This window comes from Puma concolor, chromosome C2 (genome assembly GCF_028749965.1).
Source record: "Puma concolor isolate L17-30 chromosome C2, mPumCon1.1.hap2, whole genome shotgun sequence".
NCBI lineage: Eukaryota > Metazoa > Chordata > Mammalia > Carnivora > Felidae > Puma > Puma concolor.
Genome location: NC_141675.1, coordinates 104,657,364 through 104,672,663, shown reverse-complemented (window position 1 = coordinate 104,672,663; position 15,300 = coordinate 104,657,364). Strand labels below are relative to the sequence as shown.

The 15,300-nt window shown below is 43.1% G+C and overlaps 1 protein-coding gene across 1 annotated transcript in view; it reads right to left on the bottom strand.

The window, feature by feature from the left end:
* MYH15 (myosin heavy chain 15) overlaps positions 1-15,300 on the bottom strand; it is a 146,543-nt gene that overhangs the window by 35,352 nt on the left and 95,891 nt on the right. The window contains exons 30-33 of the mRNA XM_086675516.1: positions 13,234-13,430; positions 9,442-9,791; positions 6,308-6,432; positions 3,303-3,418 (exon numbers count right to left, since the gene is read on the bottom strand). Of these exons, the coding sequence (XP_086531642.1) occupies positions 3,303-3,418; positions 6,308-6,432; positions 9,442-9,791; positions 13,234-13,430 (788 nt within the window). The remainder of the gene's footprint in view (positions 1-3,302; positions 3,419-6,307; positions 6,433-9,441; positions 9,792-13,233; positions 13,431-15,300) is intronic.

Below are 15,300 nucleotides of genomic sequence, written 5' to 3'. Positions count from 1 at the left end.
GGCCAGGGTTGGGCAAACTAGAAGTTACAGGCCAAATCCAGCCACGACCACTTGATTTCCTATTGTGTACAACTGCTTTCAAGCTACACTGCAAAGTTGAGTAGAGAGAGAGACCCTATGGCCTACCTGCAAAGCCAAAAACATTTGCCATTGATGCTGCTCCAATGCTATCCCATATTGGCATATTAAATATCTTAAGCTCAAGGAGTTTGAGAAAACAATGGAAGCAGGAAGATCAATCTAAATTCTGCCCTTTTTCCCTGAATGCAGGAGATAAACCTCCCTCGTGAAAGATACCCTCCCCTGTACAGAAGGAAGGGAGACATCCTTGTTACCAAACAGTGAATTTAGGGCCAAGAAGGCTGTCTAAACAAACCTTGTTAATTCTTCAGCATTTAAACTACCACGAGCCCAAATCCCTGTGCCTTATCAATTCTTCACAAGTTTATTGTTTGTCTAAAAGGTATAAAACTTCCTGCTCTGGTTGTGTCCCCCCAGTCTTCATTCTTTTGTGAAAGCTCCCATGGAGATTAAAAATTCAATAAAACATGTAGACTTTTCTCCTTTTAAACTGTCTTAAGTCAGTTTAATTCTTAGGATCAGTCACAGACCCAAAGAGGGTAAGGAGAATTTTTTTCTTCCCTACACTATCTCATCCTCTACAGAAAATTTGTTTAACCCTTCCAGAGGCGATCAAACCAAAGCAAGCTTTGGACTGCAGGATTTTCAGTCCCTCCTTCCCAAGACCATCAGCAGCACCTCTCTGGCTGTGCCTGAGAGAACACAGGCTGGGTCCATCCTGGCCCTCGGCCAGTGACAAGACACTCCCATACTTCAGCATTTCCCTGAACACCCTGAGTTGGAGGAGGTGGCCTCTGTGAACACCTGTGGACATCTGTGGCCTCTGAAAATTCAGGACCCACTTGACTGACTTGTTTTCAACCCAGTTCTGAGTCTTGTGGTCAAACTGGATGCAGGTGACAGGTAGGGCCACCAGTTGGCCTTCATGCTAACTGCCATTATGCCTCCTTTTCTGTATCCAGGATGGAGAGGGCCAAAGCCAGCCACCACACCTCCTCCTCTCCTTCCATTAGTGACTGCATTATCACCTCCCTACCTCTACCTATGTCAATTAGAACACTGTAGGAAAAAAAAAATGTTTTTGAAAGAAAGAAAGCCCCATCAATCCATAAAAGTTTAGGAAGCCCCGACAAGAATAGCAGGCCCAGTGTCTGGCCAACATGAAGTGCTCAAATATGTATTTAACAAGCAAAACATATGACACATATCCCAGCTGCTCATACTTTCACCACCAACGGCCTGGGGCTCACTGAGGATAAATACGTCCTCCTAGGATGATGGCTGGAGCTCCGCGGAGGAGGAGTTGAATGAATCACCCCTCTGCAGAACCCTCAGGGCTCTTATCTTTGCCTCTGAGTCTCTTTGGCTTCTCTGGTCCCTTCCTCACACGCTTCCTTCAGTCTCTGTGGCCTTTCCCAAGGTTTATGTGGACGCAGGACCTAGAACCTCATCTTGCCTTCAGGCCATATTTTCCTCGAGTTCTAGAATTTACCTGGCTTATCTTGATTGCTCAGAATCCTCTGCTCTCCTAGTGCTTCTCCCTGCCATTCTGTGCAGACTCCTCAGGGCCCCTTCCTCTCCCAGCCCCTGAGGCCAGACCAAATAATCCGATTAAACAGAGGCTTCTGATACATTCTGCACTGGCACAGAAACGTTCTGCAAGGGCACTTGTGATATTTTGTAAGATATGCTCATCTCTCCTTTCCGGATGTACCTATTATAGCTATTATGGATCATTAACTAAAACTCCTGACTAGCTCGCCCCACCCTCTAGCCCGCCTCTTCTTTTTTCAGCCCCTCCACAGCCCCAGCCTAGAGTTCAGCTCTTTCTTCTCCCAGCCCTGGCTGTTTGGATCTCCAGCTTCCTTTGCACTAAGATTATTATAATTGGTGAACTGCTCTAAGACATTCAGATGTACCTGACGAGAGGCAGACTCTCTGAGGATTCGTTTTTCCCTAAGCCAGGTCTATTAATAGATGCAGGGTTGACATTACCTAAAATGAGCTTTTTTCTTTTAACTGCACAAAGAAACGTTCATTTTTGTTCCTCATGGAAGGAAGTAGGGCAAATATCAAGGCCTGATGTTTTGCCCTTCATCAAAAAAAATTCTTTTAGACACTGAGTCAGGGCCTCTTAAGTAGACCGAAATTCATCCTCACAGTCAGTCCTAGAGAGGCAAGTGTCCATGAGTGAGAGCGAGCAAGGATAACTCAAAGCACACAGAGGGCCAAATTTGGCTTGATGTCCTCATTAAAAAAAAATGACCCCCATGGGAGTTTTGTCTGAATTGGGGCTATGGGAAAGAAGCCAGTTCAACTGACTATATTAACATTTTTTAAAAATTGTTTTAACAAACATGTTGAAAGCAAGTTGCCCATGGAAACTCAGACTCCAGTGATTTTCCTTGCTGACATATGGCACTGACTTAATGGAACAGATCAGATAAATGATATAATCACAGTGAATTCCATGTGTTTATAATTGTGCCTTTGATCTATACAGTGTGAAGTGCTTTGCCAACATCAGCTCACTGATCTTCCTCACCACCTTCTGCGACATGTATGGGGCTGCTTTTATCCCCTCACTTCACTGAGACGCTAAGAAGTGGAATGTCTAAAGTCATCAGCTTGTTATGATGAGGCTAAGAAAAGATCCTGCAACCCATGAGTCCTGTCTAATTCAGTTTCCTGACCATTAGGACTCAGCCTCTTCAACAGGGATTCAATAAGCAGCTTAGCTCCTGGCTCCCGCCCCTCTCCAAACAAATGGCTACAGGTGCAGGCAGGGGGTGTGTGAAAATTTCACTCTGATCTGGCATTAATTTCAATGTACGGCATCACATTTAGTTCCTTTCTTCCACTCTTCAGCATTATCAGTCAGCTTCTTGGATGCCCAAGAGACTTGTTATGGGGAGACCGGGTAGTGCCCACAGGCCTTGTACATATAATTATGATTTTTTGGTGTGTTCTCTTGAGTCTCTATGAGAACAGAAGCTGCTCAATCATAAGAAAATCCTAAAAACAGACAGTAATTGCATAGAGGTGTTCCTTTAGATTAATAGCAGTGAGCTTACTAGAAAGATCTGGCATAGGGTTAGACTGGCTAAGTTTCTTTGGTAATGTTCCAGCAGAGGCCATAAAGGCAGCCAAACACAGCACGTTCTGTTCAGTCAAGAATTCTGGAATATGCAAATGTGGCTCATCAAAATAATCTCAGATACCTAAAATTTTCTATTTCTTCATCTTTCTCTGAAAGCTTTCTTTCAAGTTCTGCTTTAGCTTCCAAAAGTTCAAGCTGGAAGCGAAGAATCTTGCTTTCGTTACGTTCCAGAGCTCCCTGAAACACATAAATTAAAAGTACTAAGTTAAGTCTACTTTATGGATACAGAATTTTTATTCCTCAAAATGTGTGTCACTATTGCAGCTCTCTTTGGAGTTGCTGGGAGGCCTCTAAGTTCAAATCAGTTCCCTGAGGATTGGAACAGGATGAGAGACAAGTGACTGCTTTTGTTTGTCACATCACTTACAGCTTTGACATTCTTAGGGCTCTTGGCTGTAGTTCAAGAACTAGAATTCTAAAGCATTTTTTTTTTTTTAAATAGAAAGATTCAATCTTGTCTGTGACTATATTTAAACTTTTTAATTCATTACTCTGGACTTTTCTTAATATAGTTGATCCTCAGGATGAATCAATAAAAGGATCAAAGCTAGAACAAGGAAAGTGATAACTCCTACCTGCAATCTTTTATTCAATTCTGGACATCACGGAGGAACAGAGAAAAAGGTGAAAGCAGCCAGAGAACAGGAAACAGGATAGTGTCCAAATAGTGTCAAAGGAAGAACAATAAAGGAATTTAGGATGTGCCTGACACAAAACACTCAGTGTGAGCCGTCACCACCATGATTATTAATACTACTTCAAATGGATTGCTTTGACAGCTGGGGAAATCTCCTGCCCCTTTGAGTATTTAAATATAGGCAAGGCAATTACCGCCAGGGATGTTATAAAGGTGATTCAAGTTTAAAAGTGGAGCTTTGATCAAATCGTTAAAGTCTATTCCAAAGATACAATTTACATTGCAGTAGAAACAAACAAAATATTTGGAGGATACTGAGGAAGATGTTTATTAGGGACACAGGTGTGACAACAATCCATTGGTCAGTTAACAATTGGCAGGTAGTCCTGAGGGCCAGAGTAATTTTTATGGCCTCTTCTGAGGCATGCTTACCACATGCAACCAAAAGGAGAAAATAAAACTGAGTAGCAATTTCGAGATAAAAAGAAGAAAGATATTAGGAATTTTAATATGCCTTAAGGCCTTGCTGCTGTTCCCTCAACACTACCTTCAATATCAGAGACAATAAATCAAAAACCAATGCTTGGATAGCAATTTCCTGCAAGGAAATGCTGCCCTTCCTTCAGGGGAAACTGTCACCTCTCAACCTCTAGAATCCACAGAGAAAGTGAATCTTTGGAGGAGGTGACCTGGGATAATTTGAGTTTTGTGGCTTCAGAAATAATCTGATAAAGATTCTCATAAAGGCTCACCCAGGAAAACAAATAACCCAATTTTACAAATACACGTCCAAGTTGATGAAGTATTTATGGATGCTGCCGAAGATGCAAACTTGAGAAAATGCAAATAGAATATAATGCCATCTAGTGGCAGTCAGTGGTATGAGCGCCACGGCCTTCTCACCTAGGACGTGCTTGTCAATTCAATACACAGGAAAGTCTATATGTTATATGAGACTAAAACTGTCCCTGCCCAATCATACCTCTCACAGACCTGTCATAGTGCTTGAAAGTTTGGCTATAAAAATTACTTCTTTAGGTTAAGGTGGTGGCTTTAGGAAATCCCTGCCTAGGATGGCCAGTAGACCAAAGAGAGCAAGTAAATGAAACATTTCACCAACTTTTTCACCAACCAGCCTTGTTAGGTGACATGACACCACACTATCAAATAAAAGGATTCTGTATGAAATGTAGAAGACCTGAGGGAAACAGTTCTTCACAAAATGGCAACAGCTGCGTCAAAAGCCATCCACTTGACAACTCTGTATGTGGGGTATATATATGGACGTGTCTTCTGTCTGGCTGGTTTCTTACAGAAATGTAGTGATAAGATAAATTTAACAGAGATTGCTTGGCATGGAGCAGTCCTTTGGGGTCTAATTTCCCATTATCATACCTTCCAAAAGGCTCTGTTTAAAACTGACTGCTTTGCCTTTTAAAGTCATTTTCTCAGTTGGAGGGTGAGTGGTGGGGGCTGTGTTTTAAGTACTGGGTGCTTAGTGTAAGGGAGGGTCAAGAAGATGAAATTCAGCTATGAGAAAAAAGGCTTTTCAGGGCGTGTTAACTGTTCAGTGACCACGACAGATGACTCTTTTTATAGGTCACTCTCTTTGGCATAAAGTCTTCTCAGTGGTCCTTTCACTCACTAGCACACCCCGAGGGATAAAGGCAGAGGCTGCTCTTGAACTTATAATCCAGAACACTCAAAACACTCCTGTCACACAATCTGTACAAAGACGAGCTTTCTGGGCAAATGTTTGGGAACATCACTTTGAATCCCATTTTTAAAACTAAAGTTTTTTAGGGGGGGGAAAAAAGGGTTTTAGCCGACTCTTTTTAAAGAGAGGAGGAGGTGTGAGGATATTTATTCATTGTTGAATGAATAAATAGATTCAACAGATATTTGTTGAACCTCTAGTACACACCAAGCCAATGTTCCAGGCCAGTGCTTCTCAAATATTAGTGGAAATATGAACACTACAGGATCTTGTTAAAATGCAGATTCTGATTCAACAGATGTGGGGAGAAGGCTGGGAGTCTGAATTTCTAACAAGCTCCAGGGCAATACAGCTCCAAGCAGCTGATCCTTGGGCCACATTTTGAACAGTAAAGGTCCAGGCACTGAGGATAAATTGATGAATGAGAGAGACATGGTTGCTCTTTTCGTTGCAATTGGTAGATTTGCATCCACTGCTGCTTATCCTGCCCTCTGAGCCTCTATGCCTTCATTTGTGAAATGGGGACACTAGTTTGCTAGGGTGATTGCATAAAATAAGGCCTATTGAGCACTGGGCATAGTCCCTAGCAGGTAGTAGTTAACACTCGAAGAAGAAGTGTCATTTTGTTGTTGCTGCTGCTATTATTACTAGAAAGCAGGTCTCCTGTTTTGTCACATTGACACAAACCGCCTTTGCTCCCTGGACGTAATACCTCTGCTTCTTCCAGTGACACCTGGACTTCAGTCTTCTCTTGTTCGATCCGTTTCTTGACCTTCTCCATTTCACTTAAGTTTTTCTTTCCTTCCCTCACCTGATTTGTCAGATTAGAAATCTCTTCTGGAGAGGAAAGAAAGCCAAAGTTAGTGAATGGAAACTGTCTCAGACCCATAATATCAGGTACAGCAGACCGTTTCTCTGGGACCGTAGTCATGCCATCCTTGGAAGCTTGACGGCAAGGCCACTACTGGCACAGATGGGACCCTTGTTCGAATTAGAAAAAGTCACTCTTTATTCAGTACATTCTTTTGCCACCTGCCAGAAAGTTGCCCACTACAACTAGAGAGGATGGTGCTTCTCAGAGTATTGCACCATGAACAACCTGTACAACTTCACATGGTGGTCCTTTTGTCAAAGCCACGTCAGATTCTGCCTAGTGGTGCTCTAAGACACAGACCTGAATCTTTACACACCCAGTGTAAGTGCTCAGCGCCTGACATCAGTGGCTGCCATTTTGTCCGCCGCCACTCAATACCAGGATGGGAACTTAAAGCATAAATAAGCTGGGTCATTGCCTGCCAGAAGCCAACACAGGAGCCCGGATAGATCCAAGAATCCAAAGGAGGTCAAGCACTTGAAGGTTTGTGTCTAGTCTCTCATGAACACAAGTCTTTTGACAGAATAAGGAGGCATCCAGGAGTGACAAAACCTCTCCCACTCAATATTGTTATTGTCATTTCTGCGTCTTCATAAAGGAAGCCTTTAGTAACTAAGACGTGTGGAGTAGGGCCAAGTAGCTCTGGGAATTACCCACAGTCCAGAGATGGTGAGAGGAGCTCAAGAGCATGACTGCTGCTCTGGTTTTGAGATCCCTGGCTGTGATGTGATGTGATGTGATGTGATGTGATGTGATGTGATGTGATGTGATGTGATGTGATGTGATGTGACAAGAGTTTTGAAAAGTCACAAAACCAAGGGGCACCTGGACCTCAGCTTAGGTCATGATCTCACAGTTCTTGGGTTTGTGCCCCATTTCCGGCTCTATGCTGACAGCTCCGAGCCTGGAGCCTGCTTCAGATTCTGTGTCTCCCTCTCTCTCTTTGCCCCTTCCCTGCTCTTGCTCTCTCTCTCTCTCTCTCTCTCTCTCTCTCTCTCAAAAAATAAATAAACATTACAAAAAATTTTTTTAAAGTTACAAAACCAAACCCTTTAGATGGCAATTCTTACATAATAAATCCTTCTCTTATAAGCCCTCTCCAGAAGAGAGGTTCCCAAAAGAAAACTCAAGGGCAGTGGCTCTCCACTCTGATCATACCTCAGAATCACTTGGAGAGCTTTTGAAAAAGACTTCTGCCCAAGCCCCACCCCAGACCAAGTGTGGTCCCCAGACCAGCAGCACTTGCCTCACTGGCAATTTGTTAGAAATGCAAATTCTCAGACCCCACCCTAGACCCAGTGAATCAGAAACTCTGCGGGGAGGGCCCAGCCAACCATTCTAACAAGCCCTCCAGGTGGTTTGGATGCTGCTAAAGATTCCTAACCACTGTTCCAGCACCTCCCACATGTCCAGTCAGTGACTTCATCATGGACTATGTGGGCCAACAGGAAGGCAGGATTCATTTATGTCTCCAATAGTAATGAACTTGCTCCCAGGGCATCTCAGGGTTTTAATGCACATCACTGATGGTGCTGGTGTAAGTTGGCCGCCTCTTTGAAGGGCTGCTTGGCAGTATCTCAAAATTGAGAAGTTCATTCCTTTAACCCAGCAGCTTTGTTTCTAGGAATCCACCCCTACTGAATTATTATTACACATCCACAAATATATGTGCAGCATGTACAGTATAGTATTACTTATAATTGTGAAACATCATATCTAAGCTGAATAAGGTCTCGTTAAAAAAACGTTAACCATCCTTATTATAAAACACTACCTAGCTATCAACAATCACGCGGCAGGTCTCCTTGCACAGACGTGCAAAGAGAATAACAAGGCATGTGGAAGGTGGCACAGCTGGTCGTTAAGTGTGTATATGCTGGAGTCAAGCTGGCTGGGCTCCAATCTCAGATCTGCTTTTGATCAACTGTGAATGTGGACAATTTTTTAATCTTACACGATTTAACATAATCTGCATTTTACAGACAAAGAAACTAACACATAGGACTGTTTTGAGAATTAAATAACGAATGGTTACATACACCACAGAGCCCGGCACATAGCGTAGCCTATGGAAATATTTGTTAAATTAGAAAATATACTGACAAATGTAAAAAAGAAAAGAAAAGAAAAGAAAAGAAAAGAAAAGAAAAGAAAAGAAAAGAAACAGTGTCAAATACTGTATAATTTGAATAATACACACATGAATATATGCATGGAAAATCTTGGTAAGACTATGGGTGATAAAGAAATTCTTAAAAGTGGCTTTCTTGACAGAGGGAACCTAGGGCTAAGGTCAGAAAGTAGTCCTTTTTCAGGGCACCTGAGTGGCTCAGTCAGTCAAGTCTCTGACTTAGGCTCAGGTCATGATCCCGCAGTTTGTGGGTTCGAGCCCCACATCGGGCCCTGTGCTGACAGCTCAGAGCCTGGAGCCTGCTTCGGATTCTGTGTCTTCCTCACTCTCTGCCCCTCCCCCACTCACACTCTGTCCCTGTCTCCCAAAAATAAATAAACATTTTTAAAAAATAAAAGAAAGTAGTCTTATTTTTAGAACTTAATAAAACTAATAACTGTAATTTTAAAAAGGTTTCCAAAAAGTGTATTAAAAGTAGAAAAGTGAAGGGGTGCCTGGGTAGCTCAGTTGGTTTAGCAACCGACTTTGGCTCAGGTCATGATCTTACAGTTTGTGAGTTCGAGCCCCGCGTCGGACTCTGTGCTGACAGCTCAGAGCCTGGAGCCTGTTTTGGATTCTGTGTCTCCCTCTTTCTGCCCCTCTCCCACTCATGCTGTGTCTCTCTCTGTCTCAGAAATAAATAAACATAAAAAAATTTTTTTAAAAAAATAGTAAAGTGAAAACCTGAGCGGGACCACGACAATGCCAAGGCTTCTGACCATGAAGGACAGCCCTGCCCTGGAAGCCAGGGCACCCCCACACGACGTTGTCCTGCTCTGGCTCCAAGCCCAGCTCAGAGTACCTTGGAGATTCTTGTTCACCCTCTGAAGCGTCTCCTGGCTCACAGTGCTTTCCTCGCAGGCGTGCCTGAGCTTAAGGAGCTCCATGCTAAGGGCACGGGCCTCCTCCTGAGAGGCCTCCAGCACGGCCTGTGACTCTTCCTGCTTCTGCCTCCAGTCATCAAAGCACTTGTCAAAGTGCTGCTGCTTCCGGTCCAGTACCGCTGCTGAGGAACGGGCCTTCCCAAGGTCCCACAGGGTGTCCCCGAGCTCGAGCTGCAGTCTGTGCCTGGCCCTCTCCAGGGAGGCATTTCTGGCATTTGCTACCCCCACGGCTTCAGCCGCCTCCTGCAATCTAATTGCCAACTTCTTCCTGCAAAGGGGAGACCCAAACAAATGGCAGGTGAGCTTCAGCCCTCAGAGAGCTCACCTGGTTTGTCCTGGATTAAAACAGTGCTTCGGTACAAAATAGGGTGGCCCTTGAGGTTGGCTTAATGGTACCAAGCAAAAGCAGCTCACGCCGGAAAATGACTTCCTTGTGCCTATAGAACCCAGATGTCGGCTGGCCACCATCCTCTGGCTCCTGTGTACATGTGTGCTTTATTTTCCCCTACCCTTTGTCACCCTGGTCTTGGAACTCAGGATCTCTGAATCCTGGAAGTATTTGCTTACCCTAAACCTCCTATAAGCAATACAGACTTTATTGATGACTTAAGAAATGGGAGAAAGAAGAAGATCGTACTGAACACCCCACCAACAGTAAGCAGTTGTTGAAAGTTTGTAGGCACATTGGGACACCTGGGTGACTCAGTCGGTTAAGCATCCGACTCTTGATTTCAGCTCAGGTCATGAGCTCACAGTTTGTGAGTTCGAGCCCGGAGTCGGGCTCTGCGCTGTTGATACGGAGTTTGCTTGGGATTTTTTCTCTCTCTCTCTCTCTCTCTGCCCCTCCCCTGCTCTCTCTCTTTTTCAGATAAATAAATAAACATTAAAAAAAAAGTTCTTAGGCGCATCTAATCTTTAAAGATCTCCTTGCTACATTGCTCCCAAGGAACATTCTTTGGTTCTCTCCTGCTCATTCTCTCTCCCTCTTATCACATGGCTCTTAAACAGGCCAAAGTTCTGTCTTTTCTCTGAATTTTTTCTCCACCCCAGATTATCTGCTCAAATTTATATACTCAAATCCATGCCATTGTTATGCTCACTTAACAGGTCCCACTGCTCTCAGGAGGGACTCTAGCCCCCACTATTGTCCCTCCAGCATCCCCTGAGATGGAGTGGCTTATTAAAGTGCTTCCTCCACCACCCCCACAATGCAGTGCTCTGAGACTTTCTAATGGATGAAATGTGTTTTCTTGCTCACATCTCCCGCAGGGACACTGGCAGCCCCATTCTTACCCATTCATTACACTTCTTAGATGAAAGGTACTGTGCATACCAAAGCTCTTTCTGATCTACTATTATTAAACAGAAAAAGACCCTCCGGAATGAACATGTGCCACACAACTAGCCCATCAGAGCAATGTGATCATACAGCCCCTTTTGGGTGGAAGCCTTCAGAAACCAATCTGTGTTCAGCATCCTTGCTTCATTTTTCCTAAATATTAAGAGGAGATTCTGATGGATCGCATGGTGACCATAGTTAACAATTCTGTCTTATATACTTGAAAGCTGCTGTGAGAGTAGAGCTTTAATGGTCTTACCATAACGACAACAAATGGTAATTACATAGGGCAGGGGATGTGTTAACTAACCACATTGTGATAAAGACTTTGCAATATGTACATATATGAAATCATCACTTTGTATTCCTTAAACATATTCAATAGTATACAAGAGTTTGGGGCCCAGATGAAACTAGAGTTGGTACCAGCATGTCAATATCAATATGGATACATGAATGTCAATTACATCTCAATAAAGCTGGAGAAAAAAGGAGATTCCGATGCTTTAACCCATCTAAAACAAGGATCTTGTAATAACTACTTTAGAAATACCCAACTGGTACCAGAAAATAGGGATTTTACTTTGGGTGACCAACTATACTAAGGGGTTTCACCGCGATGGGGGGCTATCAGTGCTAAAATCAGGCAAGCCCACAAGCCCATGGGGCAAAATAGACAAATTGGTCACCCTCATTTCACTGATAACATTGTCCACATTTCATACCAACTACCCTTTGTTCTTCAACTTGCAACCATAAGTTCTTACTTAGTACTTAGCACTAGAATCTGCAAGCAGAGGTAGAAGATTAAGAAACCAAATCCCTGTCCTTAGGGAATGTGGGATTTGGAAGTAGTCAACTGGGTCTCAGATGAGCTTGATTCAGCTAGACACAGTCATGCTGTGAAGACAAGACTGGAAATCAAAGCAGGTGGACCCTGAACTTGCCAATTAAAAAAAAGGGGGGGGGGGGCGGAATCCTAGAGGGTTTTTTTTTGTACCTCTGCCTCCCTGGGGTGATTTAGAAAGAAAACATAATATAGAAAACGTTTTATTTGTTTGATATTCAACTAAGTTTAAAGCAGAAGAGGGATTCGGATATTACCACATTGTCCGTTATTTCTCTTTAGTTGTCATGTGCTGCAGGACAACAATTTGCTAGCTCAACAAAATCACACGGTTATATGTGGTCTATATACTTTCCCTCTTTTCTGCCCCTCCCAAGAAAACCTTCAAACACTGTGACTGCTAGGCACTTGCACCAGAAATTTTCCATCACCGAAGGAAAAAAAATCTTACTTTAGAAGCAAATGCCATATTTCAGGTATGAGGAACCATTTCAGTTCAAAGCCCCACTTTTCTGTGGTGCAGAGTTTTTCAAACATGTACAACAGATATTTTTAGTACCTGTCGTCCCAAAGCCCTTTTTAAGTTACTGTGGCTTCAGAGACAGATTACTTGATATCCCTTTAGGGACAGGACACGGCGACTGTTAAGCAAGTGCCCAATCACGTCTCTCAAATATTTAGGTAAAGAACTGAAAAACAATATTTTTGGTTGAAACTAAAGAGGACTGTAATGATCTGCTCCGAATTTTTGCTAAGCTACCAAGCCAGAGACACATTCTTTTGAGTAAACCTTTAATGACTATAAAGCTGGGGTTGGTTTGACACTTTCTCTCAAATTTGCACGGTCCTTTGACCTCTGAGCAAAATGTTTCAGTTCTACACCCCAGTACCAAGTCTTGATTCATCTAGGCCCCAAGCTCCCGTAGTTTCTGAGAAGGACTTCTAACACCTTTATGTAGTGTTGGCTATAAAACCGACATTCTAACCTTAGAGGTGGTCTGAGGGTGATTTCTTTTCAAAGAAACGTTTGTCCCTTAAGCCATGACGACAGATCCGGATATGTTTCCAGCCATCCCTGTCCATCTTCACAGACCACTTTGTAGTCTACAGGTTGTAGACCAGAGACATAATGACTTGAATGTATGGAGACGTGTATACACACGGACTCGATTATTTTGATGTTCCAAATGAAGTCTAGGATTTCAAGTGCTAGCCCATTTTCAAACCATAGCTCAAAGTCACATCTTCTATGAAGACTTGCCTTGGGCCCTAGAAAGAGCCTCCTTTCTTTCACCAGGATCTCTTTATAGTCTTTCCTACTTTGTATTATGATTTTTAGTTTGTAGCCTCACTGGAGCACGTGTTCCTTGCCAGCAGTGGCTGTTTCAGCTCCGGTCTCGGGCTTATTCACACACTTGGTAAGGAGTTGTTAAGTGTATACATGAGGTCTTTAAGACACAGTCACTACCCCCATCCCCCGCTGTGTAACTGCCTCCAGGTTCAGGTGCACCTGGCTCTACTCACTTGGCTTCCTCCAAGTCTTCAGTTCTCTGAGTGGTGTCATCTGCATACTTCATCCTCCACTGCACCATTTCGGCATTGCCTTTGGATAGAGCCCGGAGCAGCTCAGTCTTGGCCTCTTGTTCTTCCTCGTATTGCTCTTGGAGAAGGTCACGGTCATGCTTGGCTGACTGCAGGGCCTGGGCCAGGGCACTCTGTGACTTAAAGGACACAACATACGTTAAAAAAAAAAAAAAAAAAAAAGAAAGAAAAGAAAAGGCATCACTACCATTAACAACGAAACGCTTGGAGGTGACATCATTTTTTTTTTTTTTAGATAAGGTTAATAACAACCTGTCACAAATGCAAGCTGAACCTGAACCTAGTAAGATAATACCAGGGAAAGAATTGGGGACAAGAAAGGATAGAGTATCTAATTGCTGCCGGTATAACAGGGAAGAGAGTTCTATTTAGGGAAATGCCTGCCTGACTATGTGGGCTTCAGCAATAGGCAGCCCTGGAGTTCAGGAAATAGTGGGGGAGGCAAAGGTAGTAAGAATATTCCCTACCATTTAGGCAATAAGATTTACATTTAGCCCTATATAAGGTTCAGATGTTATTTGGACTAAAAAGGATCACTGAGATTTGGTCCAGCTTTATATTCACTAATGAAAAAACAAAATCTTTTCTTTCACATGTAAATCTCTGAAAACTATCTCATCATTTTAAAACAGCACTATCCAATGGAACTTTTTTTTAAAAAATCTTAAATAGAAAGAGAGAGAGTGAGTGGAGGAGAGGGGCAGACGGAGAGAGGGAGAGAATCTCATGCAGGCTCCATGGAGCTCCACGTGGGGCTCAATCCCACAACCCTGGGATCATGACCTGAGCCAACATCAAAGGTCAGACATTCAGCCAATGGAGTCACCCAGGTGCCCCTCCAATAGAACTTTCTGTAGTGATGAAAACACTCTATATGTGTACCATCCAATATGGTAACCATAGCCACATGTGGCTATTAAGCACTCAAAATGTGCTTGGTACAATGTGTGGTCAAAACTGAATTTTAATTTTAATTAATGTAAATTTTAATTTAGATAGCCACCAGTAGTGCCGTAGTGGCTACCATACTTTTTGGACAGCAGAACTCAGTTTAGTGAAAATTTCTGCCATTTATATAGTGGTGTAGTTAACCTAGAGGCATCATTCCCAAGAGATAATGTAGTCAAGTGGAAAGAACCTAGTCTAACAGAGTCTCTGCCAGTCCTCATGGGTCCTTTCTGCACATTAGAAAAAAAGCATCTTCTCAGGTGGAAGCAGCTCTGAGAGCAAAGGCTTAGTTAAAGGCAGCCTCAGCCAGAGGGAAGGGAAGGAGGAGCAACAATACACATCGACCCTGAGAAGGACAGAGGTTTTGAAATCCAATAAAATTGGCTTTAAATTGCCTACCTCTTATATATTTATTGAGCACCTGTTCAAGATATTAGTGTTTACGGAAATGAGTGAGATGCAGACAAAGTCTTTCCCCTATGGAACCATAAAGGAGTGAGTGGATACACAAAACAAACATATAAACAAATTAATTTAAAAAAAAATGCTGACAGCAGAAAGAAACTAAAACAGAGTGACACAATGTAGAATGTTTGGCTTCTTCTCATCATTGCCCAAAGCCCTTGAGGATGGACCTGTATACAGTGGAAACAGCAGCTAAGAAAGTCCTACGGCAGGAGTAATGGTGGTTTGTTTAAGAGGCAGAGAGGCAGCCTGGGCGGCTGGAGGGGAGGAAATGAGAGAAGCAGATGTATGATGCGAGGTCACAGGAGGAAGCTGGAACCAATGCAAAGGGGCCTCATAGGCCAGCTGGAAGCCACTGGGAAGTCAGCCAGAGATCTTCCAAAATATAAATTAAATCATCTCACTACCTGCGTCAACTCCTTTACTGTCTACTACTAGCTGTATGACCTTGGGCATGTTATTTTTCTTCTCAGAACCTTGGTTTCTTCATATAAAAAGATATAAGTCTACCGGTTTCATAGGACTTACACGAAGATTGAAATAACACGAGTGAAGTATCTAGCAGAATGTCTGATG